Source organism: Elaeis guineensis, chromosome 10 (assembly GCF_000442705.2).
Source record: "Elaeis guineensis isolate ETL-2024a chromosome 10, EG11, whole genome shotgun sequence".
NCBI classification, from domain to species: Eukaryota; Viridiplantae; Streptophyta; class Magnoliopsida; order Arecales; family Arecaceae; genus Elaeis; species Elaeis guineensis.
Genome location: NC_026002.2, coordinates 24,634,934 through 24,650,745, shown reverse-complemented (window position 1 = coordinate 24,650,745; position 15,812 = coordinate 24,634,934). Strand labels below are relative to the sequence as shown.

The 15,812-nt window shown below is 36.4% G+C and overlaps 1 protein-coding gene across 2 annotated transcripts; it reads left to right on the top strand.

Moving 5' to 3' along the window:
- Nucleotides 1-4,057: 4,057 nt before the first annotated feature.
- Nucleotides 4,058-14,135, top strand: LOC105059883 (cation-transporting ATPase HMA5). Of its 2 annotated transcripts, none has more exons than XM_010943378.4 (9): nucleotides 4,058-4,401; nucleotides 8,028-8,642; nucleotides 8,809-9,238; nucleotides 9,468-9,793; nucleotides 11,150-11,208; nucleotides 11,284-11,626; nucleotides 11,734-11,931; nucleotides 12,327-12,584; nucleotides 13,437-13,742. In XM_010943378.4, exons 1-9 carry the CDS (start codon nucleotides 4,078-4,080, stop codon nucleotides 13,452-13,454), a joined length of 2,571 nt encoding a protein of 856 aa, XP_010941680.1. In that variant the 5' UTR covers nucleotides 4,058-4,077; the 3' UTR covers nucleotides 13,455-13,742. The 2 variants fall into 2 exon arrangements, with proteins under 2 accessions (XP_010941680.1, XP_010941679.1); XM_010943377.3 differs by having other exon boundaries at nucleotides 4,061-4,401; nucleotides 13,585-14,135.
- The last annotated feature ends 1,677 nt before the right edge of the window (nucleotides 14,136-15,812 follow it).

Genomic DNA, 15,812 nt, shown 5'->3' with positions numbered 1-15,812 from the left:
GGTTTGGCAAGTTGCTCGCCTGCTGATCGGTGAACACAAGTACATAATCAAGTTAGGTTCATGGTCATAATTCAATATATGCCTTGAAACGGTTGTTAATTTCATTGCAAGCCTATAAGATAACTAATCCATCTTGAATCACTAGATGATCAAGCTGATAAGCATTTAAGAAATAACGGAGTGTTTGGTTGGTGATCGAAATTGGAGTAGATTAGAATGAAAATCAAAATAACCAAATCTCCTAAAGTATTTGGTTCATAACCGAAATCGAAATCGAAATAAAAATTTGAATCCATAGAAGAGAGTGAAAATTCAATTTTAGATAGATTGGGCCACTTCTATTCCATCTTAGAATTAGAATTGGAATGGAACTCCCTCCAACTAAGTGATCGGAATGAGACTCATCCATTTTGATTTCCATTCCAGACCTCCATTCTCTCCAACTAAATATCTCCTTTTTGATACGATAAGATTAATTGCTTTTTGAAACTCTAGAGTGGCTTGACTTGGACTTAGGACGGCCCAAATCCTCATTTCAAAATAGAGAAATATGTTGCATGATAGGAGAATAGCTACATTAAATATCATTTTGAGGCATCTTAAATAACAATGAGATCACTAAATTGTCCTTATGTGATGATAATGATCATATTTAGGTTCTTGGAGTGAGGGAGTTGGTGCAGGAGACCACTGGTTGAATTATTTCTTAAAGATGCATGTGATTCAAAACAGAAACTAAGCAGTTTATTGGCAGATTCATGGTTGAGAGATACACCATGACTTGTAGCTTGATGAAATTTAGAGAGTGTTTGATTCATGATCGAAATTAAAATCAGAATAATTTGGAATCAGATTTAGAATGATCAAATTCCTTGAAGCGTTTGGTTCATTACCAAAGTCGAAATCGAAATTGAAATGAAAATTTGAATCTATAGAAGAGAGTAGGTATTGAGTTCTATGTAGATTGGGCCATTTCTATTCTACTCCAGAATCGAAATCGAAATGGGATACCTCCCAACTAAATAGTTGGAATGGAAGTTATCCATTCTCATTTTGATTTCAGATCTTCACTTTCTCCAATCAAGCATCTTTTTAAAGATGAAATTTTAGTGGATCAAAATATTTAAATGTGTTAAAAAAAAATTGCAATGAAAAAATTGCATATTTGCCTTGAAACTTTAAAAATTATTTAACAATTATTATTACGAAGTAATTGGGGCTCAAGAATTCTTAAAAATGTGCGCGCGCGCGAGTGAGAGGGAGAGAGCGAGAGAAGTTTGCATGAGAAGAAGGGTGATTTGTGTCCAATGGGGTACCTGCCATCCGTTACTTCATCTGAGTACATGTGAAATCCAGCACAATTAATTTTGCCATAAAGTCAGGAATCAGCTAGAAATATGTCTTGGTTAAGTATAACTCCTTTTCATATCCTTTTGGAAAAAAAAAAAAAAATACTTCAAAAAAAAAAGAGAAAAATGGGCTCAAAGGACCCAATTAATTGGCCATGAAGCTCTTTTGCTCCACGAGGACTTCAACTGATACACTTGGCCCTTATTGATCCACTAGATTAACATCATGAATAAAATATCACAAGCATTGTCATCAATCATAATATATCTTATTGTATAAGAGTGGAAAACATTAGCTCAATGACTCCGCCAAGACTTGCTCACAAAAGGAAATTAGGTAATGTGTTGGTTGCAAGATATATGGGATGAATCAAAGTATCAAATAGAGATTTATGTAAAGATATCATTATCTAATGTACACAGGCATATCAAAAGCATTGCTTTCTAAGACATCACTTCAAAAATATTACATCTCAACTTGGTTTGCAAGCAACTCTAAAAAAAGGAAGAATCAAGACCCACCAACCTAAACTTGCCCTTCTAACCACATATCCCTTTCTTCTTTCTAATATATATATATATATATATATATATATATATAGAGAGAGAGAGAGAGAGAGAGAGAGAGAGAGAGACACACACATGTGGCTTTCAATTATTAGCAAAAGTAAATTGAAAATAGATGTAGAAAAAATTGTAAATAAATTTTTGAGTTTAAATTGTAATAGACAATTTGGCAATCACAAATTAAAAATATAACAGACAAGAATATTGCAAAAAAAAAGCTAAAGAATAACAATATCTTGATCTAAACACGATGCCTCCTAAGTTGCAAGGAAGGTTCGAATTGTCAATATCCAAGATCAAGTTTCTTAGCATATTACCATTATTAGAAGATTAAGTTAGTATTTGTTTAAAATGCGTGAATATCTTTGTTGACCAATCTCTTTTATTCATTTGATTATTATAATGGAAAGTCCGATATGGTTAATTTTTAAAATTCAATTTTCTTCCTACAATTTGTATGCCCGTGGAATGTATTTGGAGATGTTTATTCCACTTGAGTTATATTTTCAAAGATAAATTTTGGGGCTAGAAACATACCATATTTATCCAAATATCAGCATATCTTTATTCTTGAGATCATTTGGATCTATTTTATTGGTGGCTTTGATATTGAATTTTTTATGTAGAGTTTAATGTTAGTCCTTGAGATCATTTCTATTAAATTAGACTTAAAGAAAGTCCATAAAAATATTTTAAAGATTATAGGAGATCAACAAAGGGACTAAATTTGACTAGCATGTATATTTGTTGTTAAATTTGGTTGAAATATTTTCCAGCTAGCTAAGTGTGGCAATAACTAAGTAAATTCTTGATAATTTTTTTTGGTAAAAAAATTATCGATAATTGTCAATCATTATTGCATATAAAAGAAATTATATCCACAATTTGCCCAATCATTGTTAGAATTAGTTTTGTTGATTTGAATATATCAAATACTAGATATTATTTTTAATATATAATGGTTACTATAACATGATAGCATTTTCCTTTCTACCTCTTATATTTAAAATTTAAACAAATGTGAAAAAATCCAATGTTAAGATGAATTGAAGATCTTATTCAATAGAGTGATATCGAGATGAGTTAAAGATTTTATCCAATCAATTGACATTAATATGAGCTAAAGATTTTATCCAATCGAGAAGCATATAGTAAGGTTTTTTTTTTTTTTATATGATAACATAGTAGTGCAGATATATGTTAGTTCTATATCGACTATATATTGGATAGATTTTGAGTGTTTATATAAGAATCAGAAATTTTAACAACATCTTTTGGCTAGCTTTTGGATAAAATTTTAGATTATTTTTAATTATATCAGAGTAGACCTAGTTTGTTATTTATATGGACTAAGGGACACTATAATATGGATATATTTGAGTTGATCATGGGTTACTTATAATTTTTAAGATTAAATTTACTGTACTTGTGAAAGATTTTGAATCCTTAACTTGACAAGAGCACTAAAGCTTAAACAATGGAAGTACTTAAATACATCTGTTTGCTAATCATTCTGGATGATATCTTGAGTTGTTAATAATTAAAATTTTTTATTGAAAATGCCTAGTCATTCCAAAGAATATCTTGAATTAAATGAAAATTAGTTTTAATTTTAATTATTTTATAAATTTTTTTTTATTGTTTCTTGGTATCTTCTATTTCATTGTTATTTTTTTTTATTTTTTATTTTTTTTTGGGTTACAATTGAATAGATCTTCTATGTCGGAGGAAACATTGAATCCCCGTGAGACAAAAAGATGTATTTATACAAATCCCTTGGTCACTACAAAATTTTGCATATTTCAGAGGTTTGACCAGATTATGTCCTAATGCATTAAATGATGATTGAAAGGTTTATTGGTTAGTTTAAAATTTTAATATCTCATTAAATAGATATCAGTATTAAACACTGCATTCTATTTTGACAACCGAACTGGACAAAGAAACTTGACCAACATTACCTAAAATAAAATAAACACAAAATATGTCTAAAATAAAGATATTTCGTTCTAGTAAATAATTCTAAAGGGCAAAACGGTCATCAGATATACCAACCATCTGCTCCTTCTCTATTTTTATTTCTTGTTTTTTTAATAATTTTCCCCTTCCTTTAAATCTGTTGCATCTTCTCACCCCTCCCACAATCTCTCTCTCAGCTTCAATGGCTCCGAGCCTACGAGACCTCCAGTTGACCGCGCTCTCCGGCCACCGCCGGCCGGAGGCCATCTCGGCGAGGGAGGACTCCGGCGACCTCGAGGACGTCCGCCTCCTCGACTCCTACGACGAGGCGGCGGCGGCGGCGGAGGGGAGGGGAGGGGATGAGAAGGGGGCGAGGAGAATCCAGGTGAGGGTCACGGGGATGACCTGCTCCGCCTGCACGAATTCCGTCGAGGCCGCCATCAACGCCCTCCCGGGTGTCGCGAGGGCATCTGTCTCCTTGCTCCAGAACAAGGCCCATGTCGTCTTCGATCCCAATCTCGTCAAGGTCGGACATTTTCCTCTCACCGTCTCTTGTTCTTGCATTTTTCGATTCATGGGTTCTGGGTTTTAGGCGCGATCCTGAATTCTTGGGTCTAATTGTTTTTTTTCTTGCTGGACTTGATTCATGAATTGAATTGCTCTCTCTTTTCTTGCGGATTTTTTTTTTTTGTGAATTGGGCTTTTATCTGTGAAATTTAAGGTGAGGGCTGTTGTATTATCGACAAAAAATGGAGTTTTCTCGATTGGTTCTGGGTTTTATCGAAACTTTGATTCCTATTGTTGTTTAATTTGGTAATTTTGGCCTTTGGCTAGATTGTTTTGGATACAGGGTTATGTTGCCTTCTGTTTTTTGTTCGATTATTTGTATGATTTGGAGTTTGTCCCGTCTGAATAGGAGCTTTCCCTTTATGTCTCTTTGGATCGGCGTGGATCTTTTGGCCCTGGGAAAGTTTGTTTTGGTTTTTTCCTCATCTTGCTTTTTGATGTCTGTTTGCATTGGGGTTTACGTTCGGAAGTGAAGATATGAATGGTGGTGAGCTGAACAGAAGTTTTCCTTGTTAATTTTGCTGCACAAGTTGTAACAGAAAAATAGAATTTTTGATAGGTTATGAGAATTTAGGGCCTCTTGGGATCGTGATGGATCATTGGCTTAAGGAAAGTTTATCTGATTTTTGTGCTGTGTATTTTTCTTCACCGCGTTGTAATGGTCTTAACTTGAGAAAAATAATAAAATGCAGTTTCTTCCATTTGCCTTGGCCTGTTGGGACATTTCAGCTTTTAGGGGTTTAGTCGGATGATCTGGTTTCTGAAAATCTGGTCTGTTTATGGATCATATTGAAGAAATCGGTGGTCTAGTCTGAATTGGTCTTTTGTGCTTTTTCTTTGCTTCGTACTTGTCTTTTAATTCAAAACTGTAGCTGTCCCAATGGGTTCTGACTTTTCTGGGACATGTGCAAGTTGTTGCTGTAGTTTTTCCTATATCTCTTGTGTTGCCTAGGTCCATGCTAATTCTTGAAGCTTATGGGATAATTTGGCCAGCTTTTGGTTTAATTTTGAGGAAACTTACAACCTTTTTTTTTTTTTTTTTTTGTGGCATAAATTGGAGTTTAGCATCAGAAGCAAATTTGGAGTTGGTTATAATACAAGTAAAAGCTTTGTTCTCTTTGCGTTGCAGCAGTCCTAACGTGAACGCAGATTCTTCGATGGATTTTGTGCTTATGGGACTTCTTAGGGTTCTCGGAGTTAATTTTGCTCTCTTGGTTCCCAGCAACTTGTTTTGTTTTCGGGGTTATCCTGCATTTTCTCTCTTTGGAATGATTTGTATTAATTGAGTTTTTCCTTGGCATTTAAGATATGGATAGTTGTAATCTGAATTGAAATCCTCCTTATTCTCTGTGTTGTGTGGAGTTAACAGAAGGGCGCAGATCTTAAACAGAACTTTTTTTTTTCCTCCTCCTTATCCTAAACAGAACTTTTTTTTTTCCTCGTGTTTTGTATAGTCATGATAAAACTCAAGTTTCTGTTTCTAAAATGGGCTTCCAGCTAATTAGAATGGGGTTTGGAAGCTAACTAGATACATGTATAATTCTAACTCTGAACAAAGCTAGATGCTGCATTTTGACTGATTTTGCTTATGAGAAATAATCTGTTGCTAACTTCCTTGTTTTCCTGTTACTAAGATTGTAAAGTAATTCTTTATTTTGAGCATGTCTTCTAAATAAAGGACGTGGGAAAGCTTGGATTTAATACAACTTTCATTAATAACCATCAGGCCTTCTTTGAGCGATTTCAGGTTCGCTTCATGTGCCTGAACCATGCATTCATGTCTTGCAGCTTTCATTCATTTAGCTTCAGTCTTCTCTCTCTCTCTCTCTCTCTCTAATAAAACCATTTGAAACATATTTCAGCACGTAGCATCACCCGTTTTCGTTTCCCTGAATTTTTGTTGTGCATTGCAATTATGACTTAAGTCTAAATACAAAAGTTGGAGAATTGATGTCAGGTTAACTAGTTTCAAAAGAAACTCAGACTGTGTAATGAAATCTAACTTGATATCCGATTTGATAGTTTTCAGTGAAAACATGAATCTGAAAAAAAAAAGAGGAGATTTATTAGTTTTTGATCTTTCTTCTCTACGTAAGTCTGAAACATCAAATGTATATTTGTAATTTTTCTTTATTTACTTTTCTAATATGCTCCTTCACATTTTCATGTTTCTTTTCTTTTTTTTCCCGTCCTATTCTAGTTATTTAGAAGTTGTTGTCATACTTGTGATTCCGGTGGGACATACTCTCTTCTTTTCTAGATTATGTTGTAATCAGCTTCTCTTTGCTGATGGCCTCTTTATTGATGTTTCACTTGATTTATTGGTTTTGCACTACATATCCAACTGTTTGCACATCTGACAAGCAATCCATGTTTCTCTTATGATTTGGTTCTGGAAGCCAAATACTTGTTACACTTATGGTGCATTTGGATGCACCACAAAAATCATGATATGCTGCAATCTTTTGTGTTTTCTGAAAGTACAACTTCTTAAGCACCTTGGTGTTCCTTTTACTGACCAAGCACCTACCTAAAATCTTAACTATCAAAATTTGAAAGTTTTAAATGAGGACATGATCATGATTTTGAATTCAAAGATGTCTATACATAACCTATATTTTTTGTTGTTTAATTAGATTCTTAGGTATGACTAAGGTTTTAAATCCTGTGGGACGGGTTATCCCATTTTTCCCATGGAATGGAACACGCTTCCATGTTGCCCCCTTCCTGACACTTGGGATAGAAATATCCCAAGACGTTTTGATCGGTATGTTGGGACAGGACCATCCTGACACATGGGATGGTATCCCATCTCGGTGTCCCATGGGACGTTTCATCGAAACTTGAATCCTTGGTTATGACTATTTATTATTATGCAGTCCTTTTTTCTTCCATTAATATTCTTTGAAATTCTTATTCATTGTATATTCATATTTGCAATTTTGAGAACTATGTAAATCTCAATTCCTTTTCTCTATGTGCTCGAATGTTAATGGTTGGCTTTTGGTTATTTTTCTGATGGGAAACAGACACCTTGACAGTCTTGCAGATTTGCATCAGAATGAGTCTTCCTAATGTGCACAAGATAATGCTTTCATCTTTCCTTTTATTGGGACACAGACACCTTCACCTTCCTGAAACATTTACCCTTTCCTACATTTATTTGGCTAAATGTTATTGGGGATGCCTGAAAAGCATTAGCTTGCAGAGTGATTGACAAGATTCCTACTTATCTATTTGGAATTGACGAACACATATTGTAGCCTATCACAAAAGAGGGGAAATGGAGTACAGAACATTTGGATTTTTTCTTTAAAATTTCTGAACTCTACAAGTGAAGCACCTTTATATGAATAATTATTGAGTGGAGCTATAACAATTATTGGGTTGGGATAACTCATGCCCCATGTTTACTCGATTTACTTACCTCTTAAAATTTGTCATCCACTTTTTATTAACACATTCTATTCTATTTTTGGATTTTGTGTTGAAAGAAGTGATCCTGACAATTTCAAATATGTTGATATAACTGTTTTTACATTTTAGTTTCTGAAACCACTTACTGGAAATTGATTCTTTGTTCAGGATGAAGATATAAAAGATGCTATTGAAGATGCAGGATTTGAAGCTGACATTCTGCCAGATTCTAATAATACCATGTCAAGACCGCAAAAGGTATTGTCGGGGCAATTTAGGATAGGGGGCATGACTTGTGCAGCCTGTGTAAACTCTGTTGAAGGGATTTTGAGAAAGCTACCTGGTGTAAAAAGAGCAGTTGTTGCCTTGGCAACCTCCTTGGGGGAGGTTGAGTACGATCCATCAGTCATAAGTAAAGATGAAATTGCTCATGCAATTGAGGATGCTGGTTTTGATGCTACATTTCTACAAAGCAGTGACCAAGATCGAATTTTGTTAGGTGTAGATAGTTTGACTACTGAGACAGATGTACATGTTTTACAAGGAATACTTAGTAACATGAAGGGGGTGAGGCAGTTTGAGGTAAATATTTCCCTTTCAGAAGTAGAGATTATCTTTGATCCTCAAGCTGTTGGTCTGAGACATATGGTTGATACCGTTGAGAGAGAAAGTATTGGGAGATTGAAAGCGCATGTCCGGAACCCATATGCCCGAGCAGCTTCAAGTGATGCACAAGAAGCCTCAAAAATGCTTCGGCTTTTCCTCTCCAGTCTCTTTCTCAGTGTGAGTATGATCCTTCATGCTGTGAAAATAACTACAGTTTATTGCACCTCCATGAGGTTCTGGCCCATGTATGTTTTTGTTCTTGTGGTGCTGATAATATTTGCTTTTTCATGCTCAAGGTGTATTGCATTCTTATTAGTTGCTTCTTTCAACTGTTATGCAACAGATTCCTGTCTTTTTCATACGGATGGCATGTCCCCACATACCTTTAATAAATTCTATCATGCTCATGCATTGTGGGCCATTTTTGATGAGAGATTTGTTGAAGTGGGTACTGGTAAGTATTGTTCAGTTTATTGTTGGCAAGCGTTTCTATGTAGCTGCTTATAGAGCACTGCGACATGGATCTACAAACATGGATGTATTGGTTGTTTTGGGGACTTCTGCTTCTTACTTTTACTCCGTCGGTGCGCTTCTATATGGTGCATTTTCTGGGTTCTGGCCCCCAATATATTTTGAGACAAGTGCAATGATAATTACCTTTGTGTTATTTGGAAAGTATTTAGAAGTTGTTGCAAAAGGAAAGACATCAGATGCTATCAAGAAGTTAGTTGAACTTGCTCCTGCAACAGCTCTTTTGATGGTGAAAGATGCAGGTATAATCACTGTATAGTGTCTGAGAAGATTTCAATTCATTAAATTAGATCTATATTCATGAAAAACATGTTAAATATTTGATACCAGTGGGATCATCTCTATCACATATCTCATATTTCCTTTCTTGAATATCTAGTTGTTTCTATTAACATTGCTGACTTAAGAAAGGCTCTGGCATTTCCCCCCTTTTTTATTGATTTAATTCTGCTTCTGTTTTTTGGATTGTAGAAGGAAGATCCGTTGTAGAGAGAGAGATAGATGCACTGTTAATTCAACCGGGTGATGTCCTAAAAGTTCTTCCTGGTTCAAAGGTCCCATCTGATGGCATTGTAGTTTGGGGTACAAGTCATGTTGATGAAAGTATGGTAACTGGTGAATCTGTTCCAGTCCCAAAGGAAATATCTTCAGTGGTTATTGGAGGCACCATAAATTTACATGGTGTCCTTCATATACAAGCCACCAAGGTGGGGTCTAACACAGTTTTGAGCCAGATAATTTCTCTGGTTGAGACAGCCCAGATGTCTAAAGCTCCTATTCAGAAATTCGCAGACTATGTAAGTTTACATAATTTGTTTTTTAATAGATCTTGCTTATTTTTCCGTGTTTGTATAATCTTAACTTCAACTGGTTGGTTGATCTGCTATAGATATAGTTTTAGATCTGTTGTCCCAGAAAAATAATATATCTATTATCTATTTTGTAAAGGATCTTAATCATATCTATTTTCTGGCATTAAATGAATTTTTTGCTGTACTGCTCTGTAAAAAATCAGCTATTTCCATTAGCTAAATAGATGTGCAAAGACTGAGAAAAATTCTTTGAGACATTCCATATTCTGTCATTATTGTGTTGATAACAAGATAATACCAGAAATCCTGATTAAGACACAGTTTTATTTGTTAAATAAGTGTTTTTTTAATATTTTAGAAAGGGAGTGAGAACCATCCACATTATAGTTATCTTGGTCTCAATGGTTAGGATGGACCACCCAAGACTTGAACCCAGAACCTTTGGTTGCCAAGTAGAGGGGTACGACCGCTGGGTGAGTTCCGGTTCATTTGTTAAAGAAGTTAGCTGGCTCTTGTTGTATTCATTCTCCAGTGAAGTGGGTTGTTCTTTTCCAACATATTGAAACTTTATCAATTATCACATATACACTGCTTGTATAATCATAATGAGTATCCTACTAAGCTGATATCAAATTATGCACAAAGTATCAACGGAATTACTATATCCAAGACCAAAAATGTCATCAGTTTCGGATTGGATTTGATTACATACTGTTACATAGATTTCTAAATAATTTGCCAATTTTGTATTGGTTAAAATTATGACAGACTGAAGGTGAAAGAGAATCTACAACTGGCTTGTGGATGGGCATTTATCTGAACTTCTTCCCCTGCAATATCTGTCATTTGATGTTAGAAAGTAATGCATCCTGAATAAGATAAAAAATAGCTAAAATTGATGTATGTTTAACAATTTAAGGCACTTTGCCCCACTTCAATATTAAAAAAAAAAAAAAAAAGAAACAAATGAAACTGGAAGTAGAAGTCGAGTGGCAAATTGTTATCTGCAGTAGTCCAGGGTCATTTACATGACCTATTTTGGTGGCTATTGGATGACATCTCTTGCTCAGGCTCTATATGGCAACGATTGAGCGGATTATACCTAATGCCTTGTGGTTTCACAGTTTCAGATTATAGGTTATTTTAATGATGATACTCCATGCAGTTTCTAAATGCTGTAGGCAGGTGTGTTCAAGCCATGCTTTCTGTTACATATAATCCCATTTATGTAGGGATTATATCATCTGTTCTACTTGTCTTTAAGAACTTTTTCCTCTGTCGTGTTCTGGCAATTGACACAAAAATAGTTATAAACTTGCTAACTACTCCTATCAATTACAGGTTGCCAGCATTTTTGTTCCTATTGTTATCACCATGTCCTTGTTGACATTCTTTGGATGGTAGGTTTAAACTCACCTCCATGATAATATTTCCAAACTAGTTCTGGTGGTTATACTTTGTTTTATTTCATATAGGTTCCTCTGTGGGTTGCTGGGAGCATATCCAGATTCATGGGTCACAGAAAGTAGCAATTGTTTCATTTTCTCCCTCATGTTTTCAATATCAGTGGTGGTGATTGCATGTCCATGTGCCCTTGGTCTGGCAACCCCGACTGCTGTTATGGTAGCTACAGGTGTGGGTGCAACTCATGGGGTCCTAATAAAAGGAGGTGATGCTTTGGAAAAAGCTCAGAGTGTGCGGTATGTGATCTTTGATAAAACGGGCACCCTTACTCAAGGGAAAGCGGCTGTCACAACTGCAAAAGTTTTTGCAGAAATGGAACTTGGGGATTTTCTTACTTTGGTTGCATCTGCTGAGGTGAGTTGAAGAGTCTATGCACCTTCTTATATGGCTATTTTTTGGTTTCATGCAACTTACGAGGACTGCAAAACAATAACTGTGTTTCACCTTTTGATGTAGTTTAGGCCAGCAGTGAACACCCTCTTGCTAGAGCAATCTTAGATCATGCATACCATTATCATTTCTTTGGTAAGCTTCCGACAGCCAAACATTCTGCAAACCAGAGCAAAGAAATATTATCTGAATGGCTTCTTGAAGCTGTGGACTTCTCTGCTGTGCCTGGGAGAGGTGTGCGGTGCTTGATAAATGGAAAAAGGACTCTGGTGAGTTCATCAATGGGAAATCATATTCCTGCCCTCCCCCCCTCCTTCATGCATGTTTTTGCTCACGCCTTCCCTCCCTCCCTGTCAATCAATCAGTCTGTCTGCTGCATGTCATGGAATCAACAATCATTTGGCCATAGATGTGTGGCAAGATTGGTGCCTATATCTGGTATCCTCACAGGCGGATGGGGTGGACCAGTGCAGGTTATTGAATTTCTGGCACTGGTCTGTGAAGTAATCTGGGCACTAATGAAAAGATTTCCAACTTCACTTGAAAAGATTCAATTAGAAGTATTACCGTTTGTTTTATATATACTTTGTGTGCTTTTCTATGCATGTGCATTTGTCATTTTTAAACGGTATCTTGATCCATTCAGGCATAAATATCTTAATAGGTTGGCAACCGGAGTCTGTTAGCTGAAAATGGGGTTATTGTTCCTACTGAAGCTGAAAACTTTTTAGTGGACTTGGAAGGGAATGCTAAAACAGGTATTCTTGTGGCATATGATGGTACCTTCATTGGAGTGTTGGGGATAGCTGATCCCTTGAAAAGAGAAGCAGCAGTTGTGGTTGAAGGCCTGAAGAAGACAGGCGTCTGTCCAGTCATGGTAACAGGGGATAACTGGAGGACAGCACAAGCTGTTGCAAAAGAGGTTTGTTTTTTTGGAGCTCTCACGTCATTCATTAGAAGCATAGATATTCACAATAGAATTTTTTTTTTCTTTTGGGAAAATCAATAGGCACTGAGTGCCTAAAGGAATTTTATTGAATTGAAAGGAAACAGCACAGGATAGGAAAAATGGAAATAAGCTTCTGCTGACAGAAGCATACCCATTACGTAGGTTCTTTTCACTCAAATCTTCTTAACAGCTCTAGAGTCCCTGGCAACCAGGAATCCCCCAAGAAGACAACATCCTTTTGACCTTCCGAATCAGCTCAATCATGCCCGAACAAGAGTTCCTGAAAATCCTCTCATTTCTCTCTAACCAAATTTGTGAGCACACAGCTGCTATCAGCATAACCCGTCCTTTCCTCCAAGTCTTTTTAATCACGTTCCTCCTCCAGCTACCCCAAAGATCAGAGGCTTCCTTCGGTTTCCTGGAAATCCTGAGCACATGCCGCATTATATATTTGTATTTTCATTTATGGGCTTGTAGGAAAACAAAATTCTTTTCTTTTTCAATGAAATATTGCCCTTTTTCTTTTTCCCGCCTTCACTTGAAGGCGTAGCAGGAACTTTCTCCAGATTATAAAAGTTCGTTACTCATGAACAGTTCAATGGCAAAATGAGTATTGAAGTTGGTAATAACAATGACGAAGGATTTTCATTTCTAGAATTCATGAATTTTATTACTTATTCAAAAATTATTCATTACTTTTATATGAACAACGATGGCATTGTTTGCTGGTGATGGCGGTGGTGTTGCTGGCAGTGTTTGCCTGAATTCTTGTTATGCGCCAGCCATCACATTGACATACCAGTAACATTTACATCTTATTTCTAGACTTTCTGCAGCCTGTAGGGATGCTAATTATTTCCAAACTCTTGGCGAGTACTTCAAGTTTTAATCTTTCCCATTGTCGGTTATTCTCGAGCACCAATCTTGTGATTGTGCAACATGAAAGTGTATGAGCTGTCATCATTACTTCCAGGTTGGCATTGAAGATGTGAGAGCTGAGGTAATGCCTGCTGGGAAAGCTGATGTTATACGCTCCTTCCAAAAGGATGGAAGTATGGTTGCGATGGTTGGTGATGGCATCAATGACTCCCCTGCCCTTGCAGCTGCTGATATCGGAATGGCAATTGGTGCAGGAACCGATATTGCCATCGAAGCTGCAGACTATGTGTTGGTGAAGAACAACCTTGAGGATGTCATAACAGCCATCGATCTCTCGAGGAAGACATTTGCACGTATACGTTGGAACTACTTCTTTGCAATGGCCTACAATATTGTCGCCATCCCAGTTGCAGCCGGAGTTCTTTTCCCCTTCACAGGGCTTAAGATGCCACCATGGTTGGCTGGTGCTTGCATGGCTTTCTCATCTGTGAGCGTCGTCTGCTCTTCTTTGCTTCTGAGAAGGTATAGGAAGCCCAGGCTGACCACCATATTGCAAATAACTGTAGAATAACAATGAAATATTTGTATTTTTACGCTTTTAGCACAAAAGGAAATGGAAAAAGGAAATTGTGGTGTTTTGTCTTCTCCCACCCTGTTTACTAGATGCAATGTTGTAAACATTTTTATGCTGCGCCACACTTGCAGCAAGTTCAATCGCCCGTCCATCCTTTTATAAAGAATGGCCTCCAATTTCCCCAGATAGCTAATTTTAACGGACCTTAACATTGGTGATAAATGGACTATTGTGAACAGGTGGATGGTCTAGTTATTTGACTTACTGTAACACGTGCATTGAGCCAGGCGTGATCAAGACCCCTTGCAGCAGGAAAAATTGGTCGTATAGGCTTGTTAGCTTGGTTGAAGACCCCTTGCAGCAGGAAAAATTGGTCGTATAGGCATGTTAGCTTGGTTGATGATACACCTCTGATTTCAAAATCTTGGATGCTAACATGATGTGTTTTTTTATTCAAAACTAATAAAACCCGACGTTTGGAGAAAAAGTGAAGTATCTGCAGGTGTGTGGCATGGCACAGGTGCAGTTTTAGGGCAGTCTGCATGCTTGACTGATATACCCAAAAAATTACACAGCATTTGGGTTATGAAATTTGAGTTGAGAGAGCGAGATTAAGGAGCATTGTTATATGTCTTTGTGACGTTTTCTAATAAAGCAGAAGCTTGTTGAGCTAATCATGGTTGAGCTTGGTATCAGGGGATTGCCCAGAATTTGTAGATATGGCTGTGTAAAATTTGTTGCGTTCAGATTCTCTGCGGTGCAAGTTTTGCATTGAAAATAATATGGCATTTTGGATAACTTCCATGTCATCTATTTTTGAGGTGGATGGCTCTCAATCATATTTGAAATATGATGAGGTATCGTTAGTGTGACACACAACGCGTTGTTATTAAGATGAAGGAAAGCCATCCATATTATAGATGGATGATGCGGTAGCTATCTATCTACGATATTACTATACGATGCAAAAGCTATTGCAGAGGATCCTGCTTTTAACTTATTACGCTGCGGTTTATTTGGAAAAAAAATGATAGAGAATAATTTCCGCTGGCCTCCTTTTCTTGGAACAGTTGGATGTAACATGAGCAGGTTTAATTTTTCCCTCTCGCCCTTGAGCTTGGGAGGGATCTATGCCCTGCCAGCCCCAAATGGGGGATTCAATCATCCGTATCCATCTCATTGCGCTTAGGCTGAGCCCAGGCTCCCACATAGGCCGAGGTAGGGTCGGAAAACTGGGACTCATTTTAATTGGGGCCGAAACAAAGGCAATGGACACTGGCCTTCTGTTTAGAGGGACAGGAGATACTATCATTGAGAAATTCTTTGTGCACCGTAGATGGTATAGAAAATCCGATATAGAATGCGTTGTCTTATCCGATTGGTCCATATAGTTATCACTTTTCAATACATATTTAATATCTACATATTATCTTTTTCATTTAAAAATTTTATATAATGAAAATATTTTTGTCCTTTTGTTACGATATCCTTTCACAAAAATTATGACACATCTTCAAAAAAATTATGACACCCCTGTCCTTTGAAAAAAATTACAACATATTATGACATCCCTTCACAAAAATTATGACATATCTTCAAAAAAATTATAACACTTTTTTGTTTAGTACCGGATTGTCATAATTTTTGTGAAGGGATATCATAATTCTGTTTTCGCATATATTCATCATTTTTTCCCTCCATGGTATATTATGATATTTTGAAAGTCATAATTCAGGCCACAGATGACA

What these genes read in the sequence shown, in the direction of transcription:
- LOC105059883 (XM_010943377.3), top strand. Translation starts at nt 4,078, where the DNA reads ATGGCTCCGAGCCTACGAGACCTCCAGTTGACCGCGCTCTCCGGCCAC. An exon ending in TCTCCAGTCTCTTTCTCAGT is followed by an intron (nt 8,643 to 8,808) that starts GTGAGTATGATC and finishes GTTATGCAACAG; the next exon opens with ATTCCTGTCTTTTTCATACG. An exon ending in TAAATGGAAAAAGGACTCTG is followed by an intron (nt 11,932 to 12,326) that starts GTGAGTTCATCA and finishes ATATCTTAATAG; the next exon opens with GTTGGCAACCGGAGTCTGTT.